Raw genomic sequence first — 25,533 nt, 5'->3', positions numbered from 1 at the left:
TCCCGCTAAAAATTATTCTATGCGCTTCCACGTGGTTTCTCTGTGATCTATAAAGTAACGAGTAGAAGCATTTCTGCGACGAAATGATTAAGAGATAAACGCGTAAATATCAATAAAAACAGTTACTGTTTAGCTTTAAATTTACAAATCGAGAATGTTGGTTAAAAAAAGTTACTTTTCGTTCGGCTCTTTTTTTTTTGCCTCGATAAATTTACGTAACGAGTTTTCATTATTTGTCTTCGTTGAAAGAAATTTTCTTTTGTCAGTTTTCCCTTTCGCATCTATTTTATTATACTCAAGAAGTTAACAAATTCTCGCTATCAACATTGAATTTTTGCTTCAGAGTTTATTGATAGTATTGTCTTTACATAATATTTAATTCATCGAAATTAACAAAATTATTCGAATGTTTTCTTTTCTGGTTTTTTATTGAAATTCAAATAAATGTTGTCTTTTACTGCACGCGCGTTTACTTCGTTCGATTGTTTTTCTCTTCTATTGATTATGGTGGAAATGGGAAAATGCTTTTCCTGACAGATTTATCATTGTCATTAAAATTCGCACAGCGTTCACTCGTGCCAATAGAACCGCGACGTAAATTCTTGTCTCAAACAAGTAAATTCTTCGCACTTAACGATTGTACAATATATATTCGCTTCTGGAACGCAGTTTAATTGAATGAAGAGACGAATGTATTTTTTACTGTTTCACTCGTAAGAAGAAAGACCTGCAATCATTGTTACAAATATCGTCACGTTTGCGTTTGACATTTACAAAGTCGTTATAAATTGAATAACAGAGAAAGACGTGTTTATTATTCATAGAATATAACATTTTATTTTTCCATAATACGCAAAGCGTCTACAACACAAAGATATCTCGTAAAAGATTGCAAGAAGAGAAAAAATTCAATATATACTTTTTTATAAATATAAATGAGATGAACGTTAATTGAATCATAAAAACGAGCTACTCTTACAAACAAACATGATTGTGTCCATACCTCTGTACCGTATCACGAGGGAAACTAATTCGTGTTAAATTTCGTATGACAGTGGGCATTAATTAAAGCTTGCGAACCGGATACTGACGGTATCTGTTATTACGCGCGTTCCATTTACTCGTGTTGTTGCCGAATGAATTTGCGCAGAAAGCTAATCAAATTTAAAAATACAGAACAGCGTGGACAGCGAGGTATTAATAAGACAGAGTTTTGTATCACGAAATTAATTTTTGAAATTGTATAATATTAATTGTATTGAAAACATTAATTATGAAACATAGAGAAAAGTTCATTGGACATGTGAGAATATTTTACATGAGCTCATTAATACGTATATGAAAATAATTGATATTTGAAAAAAAAAAATAATTCACGTATAGTGATTAAAACGTAATAATTAGTATCGATTGTGCAATGAAAAATTATGAGAATTAAAAAAAGATTCGTTTAATCTTATTAATTTCTGTCGACAATGTATAAACACGACCAATATCCGTTTCTTGGCTTTACGTTCACGTAACAACCAGCAGTAGAAATACCGAAGCTTGGCCACGAGTGGACCACCTAATGCCGCCAATACGAGCAATTTCACGCCAAACAGCTCTCGACTCGATTCGGTTTCGATAGTGTGCTCACGGATTACAAAGCAATTACGGCAGGCCCTCGTGCGTCCGACGAATAAAGGGACGGCCTTTTCGCCGACATTGTTGGCGATACGCAATTTGTTCCCGATTGGTGAACAAGCAAAAATTACGGGTGAACGACCGTTCTTATTAAAATGTCAAACGGTTATTACGTTTTTTTGATCGAACCACCAGGAGCGAAAGAACGATGCGCGGAAACAGGAAAAATCTGTATAAATCACAATTATGGAGACACCATATTTCTTCGTCCGTAATATTTATAACTATTTGACTTATCGAGATTTCTGGATCGTTATATATTTATTTTACAATACTAGATATTCAAATAATGTACAGATAATAAAAGTTGTGTGCGTATAACACGCAATTTCGCGTTACTAATGGAATATGAGACAGATTTTAACGCGGTAAAAAAAAATAGATGAACATCGTAACGATAAAGTTTTAAAAAGCATACTATATTGTATGATGCAGTTTTTTTTAAATACGAGAATACCGCACTCGGCATCGCTAATTAATGTTATTCCACAATAGCGTCCCAACTATCGTAGTTTCTACTAGTTGGTTATACCCGTCGTTGAATATTTTCTAAGATCTACTCCGGATTATCCTCTTAGGAATCGCCTAAGAATTCTCAACTTTCTCGTTTCTGTACTGAAAAAGGAGTCGAGAACCGCGACGATTAATTACACAGCGGCGGCGGATGAAATTATTTAACTGGTCGGAGAAGAGTCTTGAAAACGTACTTAGAGGATCAATATTTACAAAAAGAGAAAGATATAAGAAATTCTGTGTGTGAAATCGATTATAATAAATTTTTATGATACGATTTCTATAATACAAAGTCAAACTGTTTATCACAAAGATATACATTAAAATTATTAGATAGAAGTTCCTGTTTGTGATGGATATTAAATTCTGATTAAAGTCTTGTGCTACAATCGACTTCAATCTTTTCTGAATTTTGTAATATTTGTTAATTATACGTTCTTCTTTATCTTAACTATACGTATAATATACTAACAAAATCAGTTATATCTTTAACTCAACTTTTTATTCTAAGGTAAATTTATAGGTATAAAGGAAAGGGACGATAAAACTATATTTATAAAAAAATTAACTTATATTAAAATTCACTTTTTTCCATTTCGGATATTTCAGAAATACTAGAGCTGTAGCTTAATCTCGTTTCTATATTTTTTTTGGATTTTATTCTTTCTTGCCACACGCGCTTTTTCGGGATAAAAGCTGCATAAGAGAGATCTTACGAGTAAGTACGTTAAACGTCTTGACGGCGTGCAAAGTGCTCGAGATGTGTATTCCTTCGGCATCGAGGGAATCGCGCATGCGACCTTTACAGTCTGAAAGGGCTCTTTTCCCTCTCTCTCTTCTTTTTTGCCACTTTGCTCGCGTGAGAAAAAGGAAAGGCGGCGCGGCAGCAAAAAGGGAAAGAGAGATTGTTGCATTGGTAAGAGGAGTTCGCGAAAGATGCGAAAAGATTAACGAGCTGTTGTGGATGCATTTTACACGCGTCCCCTGTATACCTCCGGGAGTTCTTAATGCGATTCGTGGCGCCTCGCAAGAAAGGAAAAGTGTGATTTGACTGCAGACCGCTCTGAGGGATTGATTTGAATGGCAAAGAATACAAAAACGGCCGAGCTAATCGACGATCTAAATCGCGAGTCTCTTAACTCGTTTTCTTTACGTATACGTAACATATAATTTTTTTTCTTGTTTATTTATTTATTTATTTATTTTTTTAATACATTGAACTGTCCATTATTTCTCTTTTAAATCCCAGATATGTACAGTTGCAGTTGTAGATGCAACTATGGGTCTTCTTTGTTGAGAATTCTTTTTAGGGAAATCGTGTTCTTAAAGAACAAGTGCTTTTTATTTTCTATCATTCGTGCAATGTTTAGAAAAAGAATATCTACATTATATTAGGAAAGGTTGCATCTAAAAAATATAAATGTATATTTTGTTTTATATTTTTCTTTCTTATTTTGTAAAGACTATAGTTTCACGAATAATAAATTTTATATATATATATATATATGACGATGCAATTGTTATGAGAAATTAAAAAAAGGCAAATCGATATATATATATATATATATATATATATATATATATATATATATGCGTCCAATACATATATATGTATTGCACGCAATTGTATATATTGTGAGTTTTTCATCGCAGAGGAGCGCGTTATATATTGGCGACTCGACTCATCCTGTACGTTAGTGTGTCTCCGATATTTCGCGCTTTCATCCCGCGGTTCTGTCCATTTTTTCATGTTGCGAAACGTCAAGGTTTCATGGCAATCGCAACCGCGTAGCTCTCCGAACTTTTCTTACGCTCGGCATTTCCAACATCAACGTCACCGCTCGTGGCCGTGCTTTTTTTATGCCACGAAAAAAAGTATAACTATATTTCGCGTTATATCCGTCAGACGATTGGTTCAGGTTTGCACATTGTCTATAACTTATCTCCAATTTCTCGAGTATTTCGTAGTACGTCGAGAACTTTTAAGGAATATATTTGTAAGTTTTTTTTTTCTCAGTATCTCCTCGTGAAAAAGCCGCTCGACGAATAGGCGAAATGGATACTTATTCGAAAAAGAAATATGTCGCGATAAAAAGGCGTTTTTAATTTTTTTCATCGATGTGTGCTATCGAGAAGCGCGAGATCGCCTTTCGTGAATACGATTTTGGCGAAGTTTTCTTACGTATTATTTACGTCGTCGTTCGTATGCGAGAGCTCGTTATCCGACAGCTCGTTTCGTTCTTCATATATTGGCATTTAAATACAGCAGTTTCATGTAACATCTCGCCTCGATTGAACATCAATAATGAACGAACGGTAGCAAAAGCACTTTTCAAAAGTTTCTTTTGATTGTATCAACATTTCGATCACCGGCAATAACAGCGATCGACCGTTCGCGTTTTTCACGCTTGCATTTTTCACGAGGTTTCCGTGTACCGTGTTACGACCGTATAATTGGCCGGTTAACCAACGCAATAAATTTATATTAAAAAAATTGGACACGTGCACACACGAATACACGCGTGCAAGCGATATAATTTAAGTCGTTTAATTAATCGAGTCGGCGTAACTACGATGGAGAGCGTAATCGAATACCAACGAATTCGTACTTTCATTGATACAATGTCCGGTTTCTTTCGTTAATTCTGATCTCCAATAATAATGAAAACGAGAATATCGAATTCCCACGCTCGAACTGTCTGCATCGGTATCGTAATTTTCTCTATCGAACGTGCCATATAAGAAAATACGTTAGAAATACACGAGTAATCGATCGGTGTTTAATTAATATGGTTTTAATTCAGGGCTGTGCGCCTATTTAATACATGATTTTAATTAAGTGCCGTCGGAAATATATCTGCAAGAATTACTTACAAAGGTTCATTCGTCTATTGAGTCTTGTTTATTTAAAGCGAAACATAGATCGTGTCGAAGTAAATAACGCGCGAAACATAGGAAGGATAGGAAAGAGAACAGCCAGTGTTTTTAGATTCTTCGGCGTCGGTCTGTCTGGCGAGCGCACAAGGGGGCTGTTTTTCTCTCTTATTTTCACGTTCTCGAATATCGGCCGTTACAGGCAAAGCAAATTTTGTGGCGTTACCGAAACTTTTTTCCATCCTCTCGACAGAGTGTTCGAGGGTCGGCGATCGAGGTCGCGCAAACGTTCACGTTGCTCTGTACGGACTTGCAAACGAGATTAATCGGTCGAGAGGCGCGGGAGAGACAACCGCCGCGGATTTGCGACCGTGCCAAGCCGCTTTGAAAGTCCAGCCGAATTAGAGAATGTCTGTCGAATCGATGGGGATGAGGAGTAAAGTGTATCCTGCAACGACATATCAACTTTAGAACTGTCTTTGTATCCCTTTTTAGTTTTCACCTCAGGTAACTGATATCGTTCCGTGCAAATTTTTAAAAAAATGTTGGAAAGCAAAGAAAGAAACGATTCGTATTCATATGTGTGTCTGTTACTTATAATTCAATGTAATTATTGTAATGGTTATGTAATTAATGCGATTAAAGTAATATTTTAGCAAAATGTTGGGATAAAATAACATTATTAGAAGTATATTTTTATTAAAATAAAACGTATACATTTTTTTCTACGTATATGTAGAGAGAGAGAGAGAGAGAGAGAGAGAGAGAGAGAATAAATTTCGTGCCATACAATTTTTAAACATCGTATTACCTACATTTGTTCCTACTTTAATTTTTGAAAAATGAATTTATTAGATCACGTGGACGCGGGTGTTGCTCCATTTCCGCAAAAATGAAGTGTATTTTGCAACACGAGCAAAGTTAGTTACCCGCGTTCCGAGTTGTAGTACATTATACCTGACATGTTACAAGAATTTATGATACATCTTTCTCTACGCGGCTTTATCGTTCTTTTTACACCGGCAAAAATGAATACACTCTTTATATAGTACCTTTTTACATAATCGTTTCTTTTTTTGCAAGTAATATCTATTTATTAAATCAATTAAATTGTGTATATTATATATATTCAAAATATTAAAATAAAATATAAAAAAAAAATATATATATATATACAGTTATTATTAACGATTTTTGTATTTTTCGCTTTCTTCGACATGATCAAAATTTGCGCGAGTCGTTATGTCTGTTCATACCAGCAGGAAAAATAATATCTTCCGAGTATCTTCACGACAACTTCAGGACGATTTCAATTCGCTTCTGCCGTCGTCTCTTTCTAACGCCGCGGTAATTTGTTCGTACCTATTTGACTTTACTCTACAGACTACAGTCGTAATTATTATTGCAGATAGAAAGCGTTGCAATTTCGGTCCAAGTATATTTGCACAGCGCTCGCGAAAGTACAGCTCGTCGCCTCGACGTACAAACACAATTAACAGCACACGCTCCGGTGTGCCCCACGTCAAGCCTCGAATTTACTTTACGGAACCTGTTGCGGGGGATCCTTGAGTTTTGCCTTATTCTCGCCGGCATTTTCTCGGGATTGCGTCGCTTTTACAATCCCGCCGCTACGTTACGCGAAGTAACGACTGATAGCATTGCCGCGTGTATGCTCACAATCGAACTTTATACGATTGAGAACTTGTATTTCGTTGAGATAAAATTATATTACGTTTATAATATGAATATCTCACCTAGTAAATTGCCAATATTGAATTTTAAGAATTATTCATAATCAGTTTAATCTTTGATTTATTCTACATATTTTCCAATTTTATAACGTTAACGGGAAAAAAATCTTTGTTTAGCTTTTTTAGCAATCCATCTTTACAACGTGCACAATCCGACTATGATATCAAAATTTAATTCGATATCGACGCGGTAAATAAATTTTTGATAAATAAAAGCGAACATGTATTATTTCAATGTTTCACATTTCGTATTTCAACTTTTACGCGAATTTATTGCGCAAGAGACGAAAATATCATACAAAATTTAATGGCATTATCAAACAGGAAATGCTGTTTTTCTTTCGCATTTGTAAATACCGTTGCGGTGCTCGTCGAAACGCACAAGCTGCATGCGCATGTTGTTAATTTTGCAAAGTTATTTCCGCGAGCCGCATACGACGCGGCAGCGCGTTTTATTAATCATCTCTATGTCGGTGAAAAATTGAATTTTTAACGCTGCAATCCGACAAAAAGCGTACGCTGCGATCCTGAAATTTTCACATACTCCTGGCAAAGCGACAATACATCCGCGTACGTATTGCATTTTGCCCAACTAGTGTAAAATTGATATGTTTATTTCTGACTAATTGCCCGTGTTACGTTTCTTTTCAGCGGTAAAATTTTATTTTTACCAGCTTAATTTTATATATTAGGAATTATATACATTTTTTGCATTCTAGATTAATAAGTTACTTTAATATAATATATAAATGATATGATAATATAAGTTACTTTTTGTGATAAAAAAGCATGAATTCTTTAAACAATTTTTTTAAATATTCTTTCTTTTGAAACGATTAAACTTAATAAAACTAGTAATTATTAAGCAGAAATTATACATATATAAATATTTTATTATATATGTAATAAACTGTTGAAAAGAGAGAGAGAGAGAGAGAGAGAGAGAGAGAGAGAGAGAGAGATAAATTCGTTAAATATAATAAATGTGATTGAATTCTCACTTAAATATAAGAATTAAGAGGTTTAAGTGTTCTTGTTTCTTATTACTTAGTATATTTTTAGAGAATTGTGAATGACCAAAATTTGTTGATAAAACGATCGATAAACTTTAATTGATTTGTATTAATTTTATGATTATGCCTGAGCTTTATAGCATAAAACGTATTTTAAACGCATTTAGATATTAAACTTGCTAAATTTGATTCATCCGGAGAATCGTCCGGAAGCGGCGATGAAATAATTAACGTCGGCCAACGAGATGCGATTAATGCCTGCGAGTATATTGTACAAGTCTGCGTGTGCATCGTCGTATCGAAGTCAGTACCGCCGCGTCTGCCGTCATTCGATTAGCGCTAAATACAATTTATCGGCAAACTTAAAAGGTGAAAACTGAAGATCGTAGCTTAGCACGGACCGAGTTAAATGAGTTTGCGAAGTTGCGAATTAAATAACAACTTTAACGAGGTTGCAGGCTGTCTTAATGCCCAGCTAAATCCCGTACTTATATCCTGCCTTTACCATCTGTCCGTACTTTAGCGTTGACTAAAAAACAGACTCCTCCTTTTCCCTCGTTTTCTTCTCAAGGCCTGTCGCTCTCTTTTTCTTTCTCTCTCTGCAAAGAATACACACTCTCAAAAAGGATTTCTGATAACGAGACAAAAAATATTCTTGACATATTTAATCGTATCACAACCTTATGCGGTATAAAAATAAAACAATTTTAAAATTAAATCAATAATTCCTTTTCTTCTCTCTCGAATTAAATAAGATTGTCTTACTATCTTGAGACAAGAGTAACATATACAAATCTAAGCTTATATATTCTTGCATTTAGAATAACTTGATGTTAGCGCCATAATAGTCGGCGCGAAACCGATATGCGGTCGCATTTTATTCTAGATTTTAAGAATTTTCCATTTAAGATCAAAATATTCCTTTTTCAATAATAAATATGATTGTCGCTATATCGATCCTATTTTATGATAGATTGAAGAGTAATAGCATTAGATCCGGAAATCTTTTCTGTGGGTGCAGAATTGAACGTTTGAGCAGCCAAAGGTGCCGCGAGATGGAAAGCAACGAAGCATATTATTATTGTTATATGCATTTTTTAATAACTGTTTGCGCACGCGATACCGCAACGTATGAAATTTTTTATTTGTTCCTGTTGTAACTGCTTGCAGTTTGTCATGGGATCCAACAATTTGACGAGATGCCGCAGTACACCGAAGTCAATCCTGGCCAAGACGCGAAGCTGGTGTGTCGAGTCCTCGGAAAGAGAGGGCAGTGCATTTGGCAAAAGGATCAGAAGGTACGCGATTATTCCTTGTTTGAAGCAGTATATTTAAATTTGAAATATTTAAAGTTGAATGAAAGGGAGAGATCATCCTTCTTCGTCACTCGTTCTTCTAGCAGTTATTATTAGTTAAATTGCTTATCAATGCAATTGTTGCGAAAAATATTTTATTTATTTTTTATCGAAGCGAAAAATTTTGACTATTTATATCAAAGTTGTATAGAGTAGATATTACAAAGACAATAATTAGTTAAAAATTTATAATGACAAAAATGAGAATTGTTTTACGTGCGCAGTGAAATCTTTTTTCTCCCACATATATAAGTTTTATTTTCTAGAATATCTTTTTTTCGCATTACACAAATTCCTACTGTATGTAAGCGAGTTATAGAAAAAGACATGAGTTTTTGAATCTGATCGAAAGTGGATCGTCGAGCGTAAATACAAAACAGAATTTTGTTCACCCGGAACGATCGGAAGTTTAGGATACAAGCACGACAACGGTAACATTCCCTCGATACGATTGCGAAAATTGAAAAACACAATATCCGGATCCAAGGAGAGGTGCAACTTGTGTGTACCGTATCGTAACTCAGAGCATTTCATTGGTTCCGTTCTGCTTTTCTAAGTCCGTGGCAATCGACTTTTCCTCCTTCACCGCGTACAAGCGCGTAAACTTTCAGATAAGTTTGTCCTGGCCGGAAGTGGACGCTACAGGATGCGCGACGATTCGTTCGTTTGTCCGTGGAATCTAAAGAGGAAAGGAAACCCGGCCGCTTCAAACTTTTGCGGAACTCCATGATAGTGTTCGTCAACTAACTAAGTTCTCCAACTAGTTTCGGTGCAGATAATTCTCGTACATCATATTGTCTATTGTTATCGTCGTTTATTTTTATTTAACAATCTATTTTTATTGTAATTAATTTGAATCGGTCAGAAAAATATTAAAAAAAAAAGAGAAAATTCTTTTTGCAATTTTCAAATCCAAAAATAAGACAAGTTTGCAATTTTTCACGGTTGACTTTAAATACGAAATCTTTAGAAACACATTTAGAGTTCAATATTCAAGATCATAGGTTTACTCTAATTTTGTACTGAATCTTTCAGTTGAAGAAAAAAGCGAAAAAGATTTCTCTTTTTACATGATTTTTTAATAACTATTAATTTTATCATTGGAAAAAATTATGCATTGTATTACGTCTTTCACAGAGCACATTTTCTATTATGACAAATTTTGTTTGGATTTAAACTCAAGTTCTTATAACACGAAATTATTAGATTAATATAATAATGTACAATATTATATTATATATTATTTAGAAATGTTTCCTAGACTCATCTTCTAATAGTTCCAAATAGTTTAAGAAATATAATAGCATTATAACATGTGAATTAACGCGAGTTGTTAATTAACTTCAGTTACACAGTGTTCCAAATTTCTATTTTACTCTACCGTAAGGTTTATTCACTCGAATCTATTTGAATAATATTATATATATTCGCTCTGCTGATATATAACGTAGATTTAAATTTACTATATATTTATAACGTATAAAGTTTTTCACCAAGCTACAAAATTCGATACATCACTAATACGTAGCTTTCGCTATTACGATTTATAGGAATACATAGTTCACTGCGAGACGTCACAATCATAAAGTCACAAAAGGATGATTTATCGTGCGGTCCTTCGTTTGCTTGATCAGCCGGAATCTGGCGGTAACGCGTTTCCTCGCATGATAAATTTGAGTGCGCGCGCGATAACAAACTCGATATTTCACTTGGCCGAAAACACAAATACGAAACGATATGGATCGCGATCGCCGTTTCGGCGGGGCAAGAGTTAAAATTTTCAATTAAATCGACACGGCCACGTCAAAACAGCGCTTCCGTCGTTGAATCGTGCGACGATTTCGAAAATCGGCTTTCCGTGTCCGCGTCGAGTCGTTTTCCGCGCCGCCGCATCCTGGCTACCTAAATTATTACAGCGGCGATTTGTACACGAACAGGGTACCACACATACACGTACATACATATATACATACATAGGTAGATGTATACTATATCGATCTCGCGCGTAATAGAGAATAAAACCCTTTTATGAGCCGCGATGTATCCACGTTAGCGGTTCGCGTAAATCCGCGATACATCTTTAGAAGGCGTACGACTCGTATCGTATATAAAGCCTTCGCGTCTCTCTTTCTCTCTCTCTCTCTCTCTCTCTCTCTCTCTATATATATATATATATATATCGTACGAACATGTACGAATGAATCTTTCCGATGCGCGCCACGTACCTCGACCTGAGATCGAATATATATCTGTACGTCTGGCGCTTGATTGGAGATGAGACGAGCCGGAAACCGCGAAAACACGCAAATGATACGCAGCATTCTCGAAAGCTAGGCGGCGAAGAAAAAGCGAGGAGAGCAGACGCTTGATTGGCATGCCCGCGGCGTTTTATGCAAAATCGTCTCTTAAAATGGCACACGCTTCCACGCGATATATCCGAGTTTAATCGAACGCGATCTCTTAGACGATTTGAAGGATTTCGCGAGATGGAATTTTAATAGTTTAAAATTTTGTTTAATAGTTTAATAGTTTGCCTATATTTTAATAATTTTTTTATTATGTGTACTATGGCAATATATACAAATAAGATACTTTCACTGTACAGTAATTTCTTTCGTGTGAAATTGTTTTTAAGAAGATGTTTTTTTACTCATAATTACAAATTGTAAAACGGTTACATATTTAACGAAACAGACGTCTATTTATTATTGCAACTGCTTGATTTTTTGTAAGTAAATCTTATCATCTTTGTAAATCTTATTTAATCATATCGTAATATTATTTATGCCAGAGCCTTCGCGAAATCTCTCGATTCGTCGTTCTTAAACAGCTTGCATATTATATCATATGTCTGGATATATTTACGTACGTTACACGGAAATATCAAGTCGCGGGACATTAATTCTGGCGAAATTAAAAAGTTTTACGGAAAGCGGAATCTCGTTCGACGCTTGCAAAGATTTAGCGCGACGTGATCTTATTACGTTAAGAGTTTAAAGCTATACGCAGCTCTCTTGCGGCAGTTTCCTTTCTTTCCTCTCGTAATCACCCCAAGCGCGTTTTACTTACCCTCCTCCGAAGGCGATCGTAAGTTTAGGGGGAGCTTTATGCACGTGACATTTATGTGCCGCAAAAAAAAAAGCGGAGGAAAGATAAAGCTTCGAGAAACTCCACGTCGACAGACTACGAAGTGCGACTCTAAGTTGAAATCATTACAACTTTCAAATCATTACAACTTTTTCCGGTCGAGGAAAAAGAAACAAAAGTCTTTCGCAGCCCGGGGATGAAAAGTCATGCCAATGTCGGAGGGATGATTGTGGTCGAAAGATGGCAAAAAGTAAGATCGAAGATCGATGGTCGGCGAATAAAACGCGACGTTTCATCGCAAAAGACAAGTATTTGAGTAAAAAATATTCTGCGGTTTAATTCTCGGCGATTTCGTTCTTTCTCTTGCATGAGAGATCATGTGATACTTGATTTAGAAAAACGACAATAATATTTGTTAGAAACTTTTTATATATATCTGTCGAGTCGCAGCTGGAAAACATGTCGTATTTTCGAAAATTTTAGTTTCATAGAAAAGTCGTTATACTTATAATATATATGTATATGTTCGAGAATAAATTAACTTTGTATTCGGGAACAATGCAACTATAATTTGATGATATGAAAAACATTTGGAAGAATTCAGGAATTACGGTAACTAAAAGTGATCGCGTGTTTACGCGGTTATGTGCGTTTATGACGCTTTGCACTTTTCATTTTATTTGTTATTGATTACTGAACATATTTATTGCAGTGATTATGAGAGTGTGAATAATATGTATTTGTGTACGTATAAATGCGTATCGCTTTTGTAATTATTACAGAGAATACTCGATCGGAGAATCATTCTTGCGCATGATTTAATTAATTGAGAATAAAAACGCATGATAGCAATCACAAAACAATATGTAATAATAGCGATTAAATTCGAGTCAAAGATAGTTTACATCCGTGCTATGCAAATGTATTTGAGTGCCCTTTGTATTATTATTATCAAAAATATTAACACGGATAATTATTTTGCGAATCGCAGATGAAATGATGATCTATTGTTACTCTCGACTGCTGTCAACTATAGATTGTTTATAAAGTAGTCTCTGTTGAATTGTTTGATGAATAGTTTACACGATATATATATGTTTACAATTCGGCAAGTTGAGATGTACCTCTATATATAAAGAACTTTGTATATTTCATTTGAAACATATACCTTTAAACTAATGCGAGATTATCTAAAGAAGAAATAATAAAGCAATCAATGTATAAAAAATTCAAAGAAAAAAATTTACAGATTAGACATTCAGGATTGGCAATTAAAAATTATTGATGATTAAATCGATATGTCCTATTGATTATTGACAATGGCCGTAAAAAGAGTTTAAACGCTATACGAATCATTGCAACGCCAATAATCGATTTCGGCGCGAGATATTGTTTGGAACGTCGGTAAAAAGGAAGGGATTTTGAAAATAAGAGAGGACACGTGTGTTTGCATTCGTATCCGCGTGTTAATAATGGAACCGCGACGCAAAGATTAGAGGGGGATCGTCGCCGTAATCGTCGGCTTTCACGGCGGCTCAAGGGCCAAACAAAAGGGACTACAGGGTGCGCGAGGCGGAGTGGACGGATAAGAGGTGCCGAGTGGCCTCTCTCGCGGCTTTGGATATTTATCATTGCGCATCTTTCCGCGCGATGTGAACCATTGTGCCCCCGAAAGCGTCCCCGCACTAAATGCTCTTGAAGAATCGCTCAATATACCGGTTATTATATACTTATATACGTACACAGCAAGGCAGCTGCGACCGTATATACGCTACGTGCGTACATTAATTTGCATATTAATTTGCGAAGGTAAGCTGGCCCCGGTGACGTTTGGATTAGAGAAAATATCAGCGGCGATATATGTATATTCTAGGCGTGCACACAATACTCTGAGATCGCGTTGCATTATTTTATACGACGGAATATTTAGCTTTGTTCTTGATTGCGCTTTGAAATGAAATTCCACGATGCGCTTTGTTACGGATCGAGTGAAACGAATTCAAAATTGCATATGCATACAATTTCTACTTAATGTTTCGTAATTATGAAGATTAACATTTTGTAAGAGGGCCGCGTATATTGTACAATTTGCATTGATATTCTCCACTCGCGCGAGACTGTGTTGTGAGACGATTGTTTAACTTTTTAATTACTGTATGAAAATTGTATAAATGTTAATATAACATAACTGCGCCCTACAGTTATAACTTTGGTAGACACGTATACAGGGACATCGCGTATACGTGCCTCAGCGACGCGTGAACTAATTTGCATATTAATTCATGTAGATAATCTGTTTTAATGACATCTGGATTAGGGAAAATGTATGCTTAATATATCACTCTATGGCATCCCGAGTGGCTCGGGTGCGTTTCTCGCGTACTAATATATTTCGATTATACGACGCATCGATAATTCTATGTATGTCGGTATCGACAGTGATAACTGACAGCATAATATACTGTCGCAAGATCCAAATTTAAATTTCTCCAAAAGAATTATTTAACTTTAGCCAGATAGTTTTACGTCAAAAACTCAGAATGATTAAATTTGGTTTGAAATCTTTAATTAATTTTTTTGAATTTTCGAGTTTAATTTCTTCTCCGAAAAGAGTTGTTTGTCCAAAATATTAGGTACTATCTTGACTCGAGGAAAAAAAAAAAAAAAAGTAAGCGGCAAATACATTTTTTCCTCTTCCGCTTACTTGCAAATCTATCTCCATTATCGGATCGCGTCTTTAGCACAGAGACTGCTCTCGATATTCCCCAAGACAGATTTTTCATTAAGATTTATGTACCGCCTAGAATACGACCGGTAATTTTTCAATTCCATTCGCAGCAAAGCCCTAATGAAATATTGCACTGAGTTTAACGTACTCGAAATGCCTCCTAAGAATTAAAAATTTTCTTTCCCGCTTTATACACATAAATCTACGCGCGCATCTCAATCAATTGATTATACATAAATCGATAATTGTCAATAAATGTAGGCATCTAACGGTGTTAGGAATATCTCGCGTTGTTTGGAGAGAACACTTTAAAATCAAAATTCGTGCGGAAGATTTTTCGCGAGGGATGAATCTTCTAGCAAAACGCGCATAAATATTTGTTATTCCAGCATAGTTAATGAGCGACGTGAAAAAAAAAAAGAACGTTCATCGCCCGCGCTATATGCAAATTCGTCATGATATAAAGCCTGCACGCTTGGAAATATGCTAATTCAACCGACGTCGTTTTGCGAGCTCTCGATATTCAGTACTGTCGGTCCTTCTTCACGCCTGTCTCGAATAATTCTTGCTCAGCTGAGATTACTCGAGCTAAATTAAAACTTATTCAGACTGTAGATTAGTCCTCCTCCCGAATCTAAATATTTTTTTTCAAGAAGGATATACAAATTTATGACATATATATTTTTCAAGAGGATATATATATATATGTATGAAACATAATTTTTAATCTTATTAATAAAGGAAATTTATTGGAAAATATTTTCAAATAATTATTAATCAATAATCGCGATAATAATATTTAATCAATATTTGAAATGCCATTTTGATTTTCAATAATTGACACTAATTACAAAATGTATTGTTAAAGTAACGTAAATTTGTTGGCTATTAATTATTTATAAATTAAATAATGGGTTTTAATCAATAATTAAAATTTGCTAAAGCCCTGCCTAATCATCTCCTGATTTCGGTTTTGGATATCAGTGAAACAAAATCCATAAAACAATGCATAATACGGAACTATTTCTGTTCAGCATACTTAACAGAAGTAATCTTGTGAGTTAAAATGTAAATATAAAAGACAGTGGTTGAAAAATTTATTAAAATAAAAAATTCTCGAATACACATCGTGCGCACACGTACACACAAGCAAGTATGTGTCTGACAGTTTTACTTAAGTTTTCGAATAATTTTTTTGCTGCTGAATATTTAATAACATAATAAAAGAGTATTCTCGATGTAATTAATGTTTTTGCGTCACTGTTGCAATTTATTCTAAAACGGATTTTTTTCGTAATTAATGTATGTGCTGTTCATGTATAAAATAAGATAGTAATAAAATAGAAATCTCAATACAAGATAAAAAATTCTAAAAAAAATTATGTGAGATATAATTTATTTAAATACAATTTTTGCGTACCATGTCCGTTTTTTAAATAATTATTTTCCAGGAATAATTCGCATAGCATGAAATTGTCTTTAATAGTTTTCTGTATGTCGGAGCGTTTTAAAAGTACAATAAATGCTTCTTAGAAGTAAATGCGGAATATTTCTTTGAGATTTTTAACTGGGCAAGACTCCACTTCCGGAGACAACAATGCAAATATCGTCCGATGCTCCTTAGACTCCGTTAAGGGTTGCCGCCGGGATGGTGGGCGGTGAGAGGCGACCTGGAACTTGAATATCGCGTTACTGTCTCAGCGACGAAGGCTTTTCGCAGTGGGTGATCCTGAAACGAGACCCTCCGAAAGCTCGTAGATTTATGCCCCGCACGGTTTCTCGTTACTTCCTCAACCAAATATCCTCTCCCCGGCTTTTCTCTTATCCTCTTTCCCTCGCCGGTCCTCAACTCGTTACCTTCCCCTCTCTTTCCAACTTGACTTTCTCCCGCGAAAGTGAATATTTATGAAAGATGTAAATAACAAACGCAAGATGATTTTCTCTTTGGGAACCACTTTTGTTTATAACACCATCCTCTCTCTTTCTATTCCTCATTCTGAAGCTTCTAACCATGTCGTTTCTGTTTATTTCATTCCACGGGCGTTATTTATATTCTCTACGACATTGCGCCAGATGCGTCCGTTTCATATCGAAGTACCGAAGTAGTCCTTGACTTATAAATCTTCTTCAAGCCGCAATATTTGAATCGCACTTTTTAATAAAATGTCTGAAGTGTCAATTATAGTTTCTTTTGTTTTCAAATTGTACTCAATATTTGATTAATTACGTTAACTTTTTTTTTTTTTTTTGCGTCCGACGCATACTTCTGAAATTATTTCCCATCTATTTGAAATCATATTCTAGGTAATGATTCTGTTACTAGAATTAAACTTGGAGAATATTAAAATACATCGCGTATATACCAAGTAGAGGATGTGTGTGAAAGAGGATATTATAAATATTATTAACAATGTTATCAAAATTGCAAGCGAATAAAGCAGATTTCAAACGTCGGTATCCTCCACGGAAACGAGAAAATTAAAAACGGATAACATTGCGAGGAAACTGCTCGCAGAAATCGCCATTGTTCATTGAAAGGATTAAAATCCACGCGTGCCTGGGATGTGGCGCACCGTTCGCTTACTTACCGGGGAAAGGAGGAGGGGTCCCTTTTTCTTTCCTCATGCCGTTTCTCGGCCGTCTTTGTGCCCCCGGCTCTCTGCCCTCTTCGCTGTTCTCTGTGTTCTCTGGAGAGGCCGCGACCAGCAATCAACGTAATGCACCCGCAGACACACCCCTGTCCTCATCCCTTTTCAGCGCACACAGACATAGATATCTCTGTATACGTGAGATGAACACAAACACCGTCGCATACCAAGGCAAACGGCTAAGGGTACATATCTCTGAACCAAAGGCCGAACCAGATAGTACGAGAGAGCCTCGTAGTAATGCAGACGCAATGGCAATCTCTTCGAGAGCAACGAAATAGATCGTAAAACATAGGCCGATAGTGAAAAACCATCGCGGTAACCACAAGCACTCTTACTTTTTTCTTTCCGAAACTTTCCTCGGAAATGTAAGTTCTTACTCATCGCTGACGATATGTATTCTTGTGATAAGCGTGGAAAAGCTCGCAATTCAAACGCAGCTCGAAATTCGTTGCGCGCAGATGCTCTTCGTTCTTTGTGTGTTTGTGAAAATTTGTGAATTTATTGAATAAAGATCGGAGAAGGAGGGGGAGAGATTCAACCGGAAGAAAACATCTCATTGCGCATTCGAAGAGTACCTCGTGGCTTGTTCCGCCATAAGAGCGATGTTACCCTTCGCGTATGTGTGTTTGGGCTGATTTGCGGCGGCTTGGTTACTTCCCCGGAATATATCGGAAAAGTTAGTATGCGTGTGCCTCTTCATGGACATGGACGACGAAGCGTGCGCTCGGGAATTCTGGATAACTTAGGTATAAATCTTGCGTTACCCTGACGCAAGGTATCCCGAAGAAAACGAGAGATACATGAGCCTTTTTACTCTCTAACAAGAAAAATTGTGAGATTAATCTATTCTTTATATTTTAAATGAAACGAAAGCTCGATAATCTCAAGACGAATAATATTTTATTATAATTGACTTCGAATAAGTTTATGCATTTTAAGAACATCTCAGTTTCACTGCGAAACAAATATTTGCAGTTAACTGCAAATATTCGTAACAATTTAAGGACATTTTGTAATACGACAGAATGAAAAGGCAGTTACTCGAGAATGATACGATATAAGATATTAACCCGACAATGACCCAAGACATTAATTCATACTCATAATATACTAGACATCGTTTCACCCTAACACAGCGGGCATGAGTAAACTCATTATTCTTCTTGTCCTGGGGGCGCATATCCCGCTCTTCGTCTACGCGCGAATAATCTTCGTTAGGATTTCGCCATTGTATTATTGTGTCTGCCACCGGGTGATAAACTGCACATTCCACAGGGAATACCGCTCCGCTCATTACTAATATAGTCACACGACGGCATCCTATCGTAGTTAACGGAGCTCTCATTGCGTCCCTGGAGAAAACCAAAGTTAAACACTCGTCCGTTTCAAAGAACGACCATCTCTCGCGAGGATTCTTCATAAAAAGGATCTTGAATTCTTGAAATATCACAAGTGGCGTAACATTTTTATGCGAGAAGAAACGATACGGAAAGAATGAATTGTCAATATTTTTGCGACGAAACTGACATAATTGTATGCTTTCTTATGAAATCTTCTAACTACAATACTTAGCCATTTTTTTCGAAAAAAAATAATCTAAAAATGAACGCATTGATAATATTTAAAAAATAATTTAATTGGGTTAAATAGTTTCTTTGTTGTAATTTTATTAGATATATATGATTATATATATAAAAATGGATAATTATTTTGGTTTGAAGCTATAAAAAATAATGCAGGGAAAAGAAGGCAGTCTCTTGAAAATATCATTATAATTTTTCATGGATCGGACTAATTTAATCAGAACAAAGAAGCAGTTTGCAGTGAACTTAATATCTTCACTAGAGAGAGAGAGAGAGAGAGCAATATACAGGCGAGCGCGACGGTGCTAATTCAAGACAGTGGACCGCCGGCGGATTACGGAAACTCGTTAACCAAGTAATGCCTTTAAACGACGTATTAAACGAAGCTTTTTCGCTACACATTCTAAAGCTACCACACAAACTTACAGATAGAACAATTCCACCTCGACCGATACCCTGACGATGTACACGCTGCTATATAATAGCCGTCGCGATAACGTATCGCGCGAAGCTGGATGAAAGAAAAGAAAACTGAGAGAAGAGAGAAATCAATTTATCACGTTAAGCAAAAAAATACAAACAAGTATCGCGTAGTTTTAACAGTAAAACAATTAATTATATATAAATAATAAAAAATTACGATAGAGCGATATGTGTATAGGAAGTTTAAATATAAAATCAATTTACACAGATATAAAATATCTCCAAATGAACAATAACTTTGGATTGCTACAGAGATTTTTAATTAAACTTTCGAGAAGAGGAACAAGAGAAAGCTTTCTCGATTTCGCGGCAGAGGAAAGACTGTTTTAAGGTGCGAGGGGGGAAATAAGAGGAATTAAAGAGCGACCGCATGCAGGATCGATCGCTGAATTACAACCGGCATTATGACTGCGAAACTCGCTAAGCCTGCACTTTTCTGACGGCAGCGAAATTAATTCGCGAGAAAGAAGAGTCGAACGACATCGACGATGGGAGCCGGAAACCGATGATTCATTTCGGAGGAAGCGGACGGTACAACCGATGGTAGAGCTGAGCTGGGGATGGCAGGATGTACCGAAAGAGGATTTCAGTAACGAGAGAAGCGACCGTGATAGTTGAGATTCGTTGATTTAAAAATGTGCTGACGTAGATGGGCCATCGTTTCGGAAATTTGTCGGCGAAAATTAATTCTCTCTCTTCTTCTTTTATTAATCTCGTGAGACCCTCATTAATCTCGCAAATGTTTTTGATACATAATCATATTGTTTTTTTTTCTGATATTCCTTAAGCAACACATTCTAATATCGAATTGTTGTATGTAAAATATTGTATTTCTATCTTTAAGTGAAATCATATTTTTTACATATGTAACAATTGATTCTTATAATCTTCTGTATGAAAGTATTAAAATCGGATTATGAAGAAATGTGGATTTTTTTTTGTTGTTTTTTTTTTTTTTTTGAGATAAAAGAAAGTAACACACATATAATTAAATATATATAAAAATTATATTATAATTATTTTTCTCTAATAATTCTATTCTTTTTGTCTAGCCGATAGGTATGCATCTGAAGAAATACGAATGGGTGGGTTCGCCAGATATCGGTGACTGCTCGTTGTGGGTGAGATCGGCTACCTTAGAGTTCGACGACGGACTCTGGCAATGTCAAGTAACCGCAAGTGATTTCACGACGCAGGACGCGTTAGCATCCGAACCAGCGAGGCTGGTTGTCAGAGGTAAATAGATTTCTTATCAATTATTTTTGAGCTACACATAAAAAAAGTCGTTCTCCGATCAGTAAACAAATAAAGAAGAAGTTTTGACAATGTTCTAAACATCGTACCTCATTACGATTCTCAATTATCGTTTTAAATAATATTAGTAAGGACAGAGAGATGATACACTAAATATTTCGCGAGCAATATTGATTATACAATATTATAACGTTGCATATAATACGCGCGTATTATGCAACAGAGTAACAATTAAGTAATTCGATACGAAGTTGAGAAATCAAATCCCATTCAGCTGAATCGAGCCAGCTTATTTTTCCAAGTTAATAATCGATACCAAGATAATTGATTTCGATAGCTCGCACCACGTTTAATGAAATGACCGGAATAACGGAATGATCGATATCATTGTTGGACTCGTGTCGCGCGCGAAATAATTTACATAACACAATGAATATTCGCGCAGATTCGTTCGCGAACTTTATCATTATCGCTACTTTCGGAATTACGGTGACGTACCTCGTGTTTCACATTTTTTTATCGACGAGCGATATTTATGACAGATTAATGCCTCTCGTTCGAGGATAGTACATTATACCGAATATAGTCCGATTAGTCGTGTAAAACCATCCCGACGACTCCCTCGATGTTATATTCGCTCGGTAATCTCACGACACAATTAGCAATGAAGCAACAGGATTTATTCCTGCGCCGTGAAAATGGAGTTTGTTACGGCGCAGCGAGACGAGAATCCCTACGCCTTTTTTTTTAATCCTTACGTCTCGCAATAATCAGTTGTAATACCTGCACATTGAACGGCCGACAATCTGAGCATATCGATATTTTATTTCGTATATATGGTAAAAAAAGATTAAAATTTGATGGCGCGTAAATTTATTTTTTCGCGATATCATCGATTTGTACGCGGCGCAAATGAGTTTTGGCGAGAGAGAAAATAATTAAGTTAAAATAAAGTTAAAGGAGCATTCGATGTGGTTTCTCGAAACACCGTGTATACGTTGGTGCGAGCGGCGGCATACGGCGGGATTAATCCGTGCTAATTTTCTCATTCCAGTCAGCCCTCAGCGACCGCAGATAGAGTATACCGACCGTCTAATTCTCCCCGGCAGCAACGTGACAGCCCGAGCAGGTGAGATCGCTACGCTCACATGCAGAGCGCGGTATGGGAATCCTTCGCCTCTAATTAAATGGTTCGTAATTGTTGCACGTAGATTCCGTACTACTTAACTTGTGCGCGCCGCCGACCCTCTTGTTCGGCGCGCGCGCGCGATCTCTCGCTTCGCGTGTTTCGTCGCTCGCTCGCCGTCTCCGCTCTCGTTTCCCGTCTTCGTCGTCACGTTCCTTTCGCTCGTTTGCTCGCTCGTCGCGAGCGTAATTATTCGGCAGTTTCAGGCTTATGAGTCTACGAATTAATTAACATATACCTGTAATAAAGAGAAAGAGACGAGAATCCGTACGATACGAAATAATCGGTTGAATCGCTTGTGATTTTTATATTTGTTCTTTATAAGAAATATCTCAAATTTATAAAACGAATGTACTTTATATACATATATAACGTGTTATTTTACATCAATTTATTTAATTTCATAATTTTCGGACTCGATAATCACGCGAATGTCTTCACACAGTCACGATTCATGTCTTAAATGATCAAGATATATATTACTATCGATTTCAAGGCATATTTTGCCATCGGCGCCTTTTGCCTCTCCTTCGATCGTCGTTGAAGCGCTTTGGGCTTGTTCCCGTTGCTCGAAGATTCCACGTAATGCATCGAGGACGCTGTCGATAGCAGAACATGCGCTCCATGAATAATCATGATCCATTCTGCATCGTGCCTGGACGAAATTAAGGAGCTATGGTGCATTTTGTGTGATACGACGAGGAGACGCGAATCTCATGCAAAAAGAAAGCGAGTCGCACAATTTTCTTAGATTCCAGTATCGTATGACTCTCCGCTTGTTATTTTCGAGCATGTAGAAAAGGGAAAGGATTTACTAGTTTTGCCGCGAAACAAAAACGAAAATCGCGACAGGAAAAGGGAGAAAATACGTGTGCATTTCTCTTTTTCTGTCGGCTTTAAATCTGCAATTTTCGGTTAGCAGGACGGACGTCCATAGGGCATCAAGCCACGTTCTAAATTGTAGACGGGATCTCTTGACAAGGCCAACTACCTCAGTCTTCAGGGCTCTCTCGCTTATCCACTTACTCACTGGGAATTATCCTAATTGACATACGCAGTACGATGCGGAATATGAGTATGCATAAACGTGTTAATTATGACCGGAGCATAGAGGCCGTGAGAGACCGTAGCACGATCGACGGCGAATATCGAATTTTCATTCCAAGAATACAATCGTCGACGAATGAGATAGCTGTCGTAGTAATTATTATCGTTAACGTTGTTGTTACGTTCTCTTGTAAGCACCGCGACTGTTGTCGTTATTTAATTCTTTGTTGCATTACGCTCGAAACACTTTTCCACGCGTATCTGATACTTTGTTATTGTTAGAAAAACATTTTCTAGCAAACAATTTTCTTGGGTAATTGTCCGTATGTTTTTTCCTGTATTTAACCATCAGACAGCAAATGACATGGTAGTCACATAGGATGAATCTTGACTCATAATATATGTTTTTTGTATATCATGTATATATAGTAAACTTTTATATATATTATATTTTATTTAATTTGTTCAATTTTTGCCTAAAATTTTTTTCAAAAATAATGTTAGTACATATGGATTATAGAAAAAATAACATTAAAACCTCTCTCTCAAAAAAAAAGATGTTTTTCAAAATATATAAATAAACGATATTTATTTTAATTCTATTCAATGCACACATGAAATATTTGTTTCAATTATTGAACGGATATTGCAAATATATTGCAAATATTTGTTACATTTCGTATTATATTTGTGTTATTGTAGCCAATACAGATATATGAAATTTCGAACGCTTTTGTAAATTGAAAAGAGAGAGAGATAGGGGACAGAAGATTGGATAAGATAGAATGATTCAAATAACATAAACACTCGCCGAAATTAATTTTCAACTCATGCTGCTAAACTTTGATAAAAAAACTTTTAAAGTGGGTTATGAAAGACGTGATGTTTGCCGGCCGAGGATTAAAAAATAAAAGAGAGTAGCTTAATGAATAAGCTTAAATATATATTCATCTTTTGAAAAAAAATTTCCAAAAAGAAACTCAGAATCACGTAGCTAACTTTCAAGCGAAATTTAATATGCAACACGATTCAACGATACGAATATATCGATCTGCTCTCCTCTATTTTCGGAATATCAGATTTGTTCAAGAATCCATAAGAAATAGGCCGGATGTATGATTTTTGTATTATCCTTATTGTATCGTATTATATATTATAATAACTGAGCACATTTTGAAAAAGAGAGAGAGGCTGAATTCACGAGGGTGCCGTTGTTTATCGGAGTGAAACTCCAAGATTTCCGAAGAGCGAAACTCAGAATAATTTGCGACGATGAGCCTCGATAGGAAGACTTGGGAAACGAGAAGCGATGAGCGAGAGGGGCCGGAGCCGGAAGAGAATGACGTGAACGGGGAACGTGCGCGTAAGATAGAGCGAGTCGCGCGCGGCCCGAAGAAGAGGCTGGTACGAGGGGGGTAAAATGTTGAAGGGGAGCGAGTAAGAGCTGTTGCAGAACAGCCATTGGAAATGCAAATTTTCCCGGCGATATGCAGGTACGTGGGCGAGATCGAGCTGAGGACGTTGCGGCCTCAGGTAAACTCGACCGAGATAGATAATCCGCGCACTTGGGCGACCTACAGTGTTTGCGAGATTTTGGCCGAGCGATCACGTTACGGCCAGCCGATCAGATGCGTTGCCATCCATCCGGCATACGCCAATCCTACCATGTCGTCTAGCACCGAAGTGAGATTCGACGTGCGATGTAAGTAGAGACTTAATTTTCTCTTATAAAGTTTCGAGAAAGAATTCATTAGATCCTCAGGTAATGGAGAACCGAAAAAAGATTCGACGGTTAAATTTCATAATATAAAGAAATATAATAATAATCACACAACACGAAGGTAAATACGAGAACACAATATCGATCTACAATCTAGACGAAAGTTAGTATTTACTATCTTATTTTTCTGGCATATTAAAAACCTGCTAATACCTAATGTAGATATTATTTGTCTATGCTTTGTCAATTAACTACATGTATCTACATTTTCAGTAGATGGATTAATTATCCCTCTTTCGCAATTGATAATTATTATTTTATAAAATAAACTTCTTATAATAAAAAAAAAAAAAACTGAAGCTAACAATTCATATGTGTCAAACAAATTAATATACCAAACGCGTAAGATTTATTGATTATATATGGTAATGATTGTTCCGTTATCATAAGTGACATTATCGAACGATATACATGTGTACATTGTTAATACTCAATGACGTGTGATGTAAGTAGAACCATAGTTTGGTGTACTCGATTTTCTCCATAGTACAAAAGTAGGTCTCGGTTGGGGTAACATAATCCTTCGCCTTCCGTAAAGTTTA

At 36.1% G+C, this 25,533-nt stretch overlaps 1 protein-coding gene across 6 annotated transcripts in view; it reads left to right on the top strand.

The window, feature by feature from the left end:
- The window catches only part of LOC138939771 (kin of IRRE-like protein 3), a 150,586-nt gene that overhangs the window by 105,324 nt on the left and 19,729 nt on the right, over positions 1 to 25,533 (top strand). For all 6 annotated transcript variants that reach the window (XM_070307928.1, XM_070307925.1, XM_070307929.1 and 3 more), the window contains 4 exons: positions 9,008 to 9,135; positions 20,777 to 20,960; positions 22,033 to 22,168; positions 24,705 to 24,913. In XM_070307928.1, the coding sequence (XP_070164029.1) occupies positions 9,008 to 9,135; positions 20,777 to 20,960; positions 22,033 to 22,168; positions 24,705 to 24,913 (657 nt within the window). The remainder of the gene's footprint in view (positions 1 to 9,007; positions 9,136 to 20,776; positions 20,961 to 22,032; positions 22,169 to 24,704; positions 24,914 to 25,533) is intronic.

The sequence above is a fragment of the Polyergus mexicanus genome, unplaced genomic scaffold, assembly GCF_030449975.1.
Source record: "Polyergus mexicanus isolate NDT 795.1 unplaced genomic scaffold, iyPolMexi1.0 SCAF_15, whole genome shotgun sequence".
NCBI classification, from domain to species: domain Eukaryota; kingdom Metazoa; phylum Arthropoda; class Insecta; order Hymenoptera; family Formicidae; genus Polyergus; species Polyergus mexicanus.
Note: the sequence above shows the minus strand (reverse complement) of the source record. Positions and strands in the feature narration are given on the sequence as shown.